This window comes from Moschus berezovskii, chromosome 20 (assembly GCF_049115385.1).
Source record: "Moschus berezovskii isolate FMDL1 chromosome 20, NW_MosBer_1.0, whole genome shotgun sequence".
NCBI classification, from domain to species: domain Eukaryota; kingdom Metazoa; phylum Chordata; class Mammalia; order Artiodactyla; family Moschidae; genus Moschus; species Moschus berezovskii.
This window is the reverse complement of record NC_142479.1, coordinates 53,345,335-53,346,930: the sequence shown is the minus strand read 5'-3', so window position 1 is coordinate 53,346,930 and position 1,596 is coordinate 53,345,335. Positions and strand designations below refer to the sequence as shown.

Sequence of the window (1,596 nt, the reverse complement as noted above, 5' to 3'; positions counted from 1 at the left end):
GATAAAAACTGCAATGGATGCTTGATGAGGGTTTTATCGTTAAGGTAGAGGTTGAGTTTGGTTTGGAAGGTGAGGAGGGTACAGAATTCACCTGGAGGTGAATGGGAAGACACCAACAACCAAGGCAGGACCACCCAGGCCCTCCTGGGGAGGAGTGATTAAACCATGTCGCAGCCATCCTGGGTGCCGTGTGGTCCCTTTCCATATGGAAAACCACAAACCTGCCTTTCAGTGAGTCATGGAAGGAGACATCTGGGAAACAGGTGACAACTGGGCTGCACTGGAGTGCTACTATGAGCCTGTTACCTTCGTGAGCACGGTTGTAAACATCAAGTCACTGTTTGGGTGGCAATTATGAGAGCCTTTGAAGTCCAGAAATAAAATGCTAACTACAGGGCCAAAGGGTAAAGTAATCAGATTCTACTATAATTTGGAAAACACATTCTTTTATATATGGATGAGAATATTTCAAAGGAAACTTCACTACCTTCAAATTGTGGCTAGATTTGGTGAATATAAACAAACAAGAAAATAGAAAATATCTGTGGGGTGTGTGCATGGATATAGGGGTAGAGGGTTACCAAATGATATTAGTCAATGCTAAATCCTCACTTAATTGGCCAGAATATTAACAAGGAATGGCATGAGTCTGGGGATCATCAGCTCCTGACCAGGGTATATAAAGGGCCCCGAGCAGGGGAAAGACACTCACACCTGAGAACACTCAACTCCTCTCACCACCTCCACCCCACTCAGCCCCACACACCGCCATGACCGGCTCCTGCTGCGGCCCCACCTTCTCCTCCCTGAGCTGTGGCGGAGGCTGCCTCCAGCCCTGCTTCTACCGCGACCCCTGCTGCTGCCGCCCAGTGTCCTGCCAGACCACCGTGAGCCGCCCCGTGACCTGCGTGCCCCGCTGCACGCGCCCCATCTGCGAGCCCTGCCGCCGCCCAGTCTGCTGCGACCCCTGCGGCCTGCAGGAGGGCTGCTGCCGCCCCATCACCTGCTGCCCCTCGTCCTGCCAGGCCGTGGTCTGCCGGCCCTGCTGCTGGGCCAGCACGTGCTGCCAGCCCATCTCTGTGCAGTCCCCGTGCTGCCGCCCCACCTGCTGCCGGCCCGCCCCCTGCCGCACCACCTGCCGCACCTGCAGGACCTCCCTCTGCTGCTGAGACCCCACTTTCCTATAAAGCAACATCCTGGAGCCTAAGCATCCCCTCTGCATTTTAATCACGTTGAAAGAAAAATAGACATTTTTTCATAAGGTGACAATAGTCATTTTTATATTTTACCATCTGGATATATAAGCAGATGTCCAATCAAATTTGCAGGTGTCTCCATCAGCAGAAGTCACAATGAATGCTAAATCCATCTTTAAAAGTCCCCAGAGTGGGTGTTGCAAACCCATTCTGAATTCCAGAGGCTGCTCAAACTCTCCCCTCCATCTTTTGTAATATGTTGCCTGCTTATTTTTCAATAAACTAATTTTTTCCTGTAACTCCCCTGCTACCTGATTCATTCATTAGTGCATGTTTATTATTGCACACAGATGAGCAAACAATGAAAAGGAAGACAGATGGAGAGGATGAAGGAGACAGG

General features: G+C 50.7%; 1 protein-coding gene across 1 annotated transcript; it reads left to right on the top strand.

Moving 5' to 3' along the window:
• The first annotated feature begins 770 nt into the window (after nt 1–770).
• Nucleotides 771–1,169, top strand: LOC129537606 (keratin, high-sulfur matrix protein, IIIA3A). Its single transcript, XM_055397161.2, has one exon. The coding sequence runs from the start codon at nt 771–773 to the stop codon at nt 1,167–1,169; it is 399 nt and encodes a 132-aa protein (XP_055253136.2).
• Nucleotides 1,170–1,596: the final 427 nt, after the last annotated feature.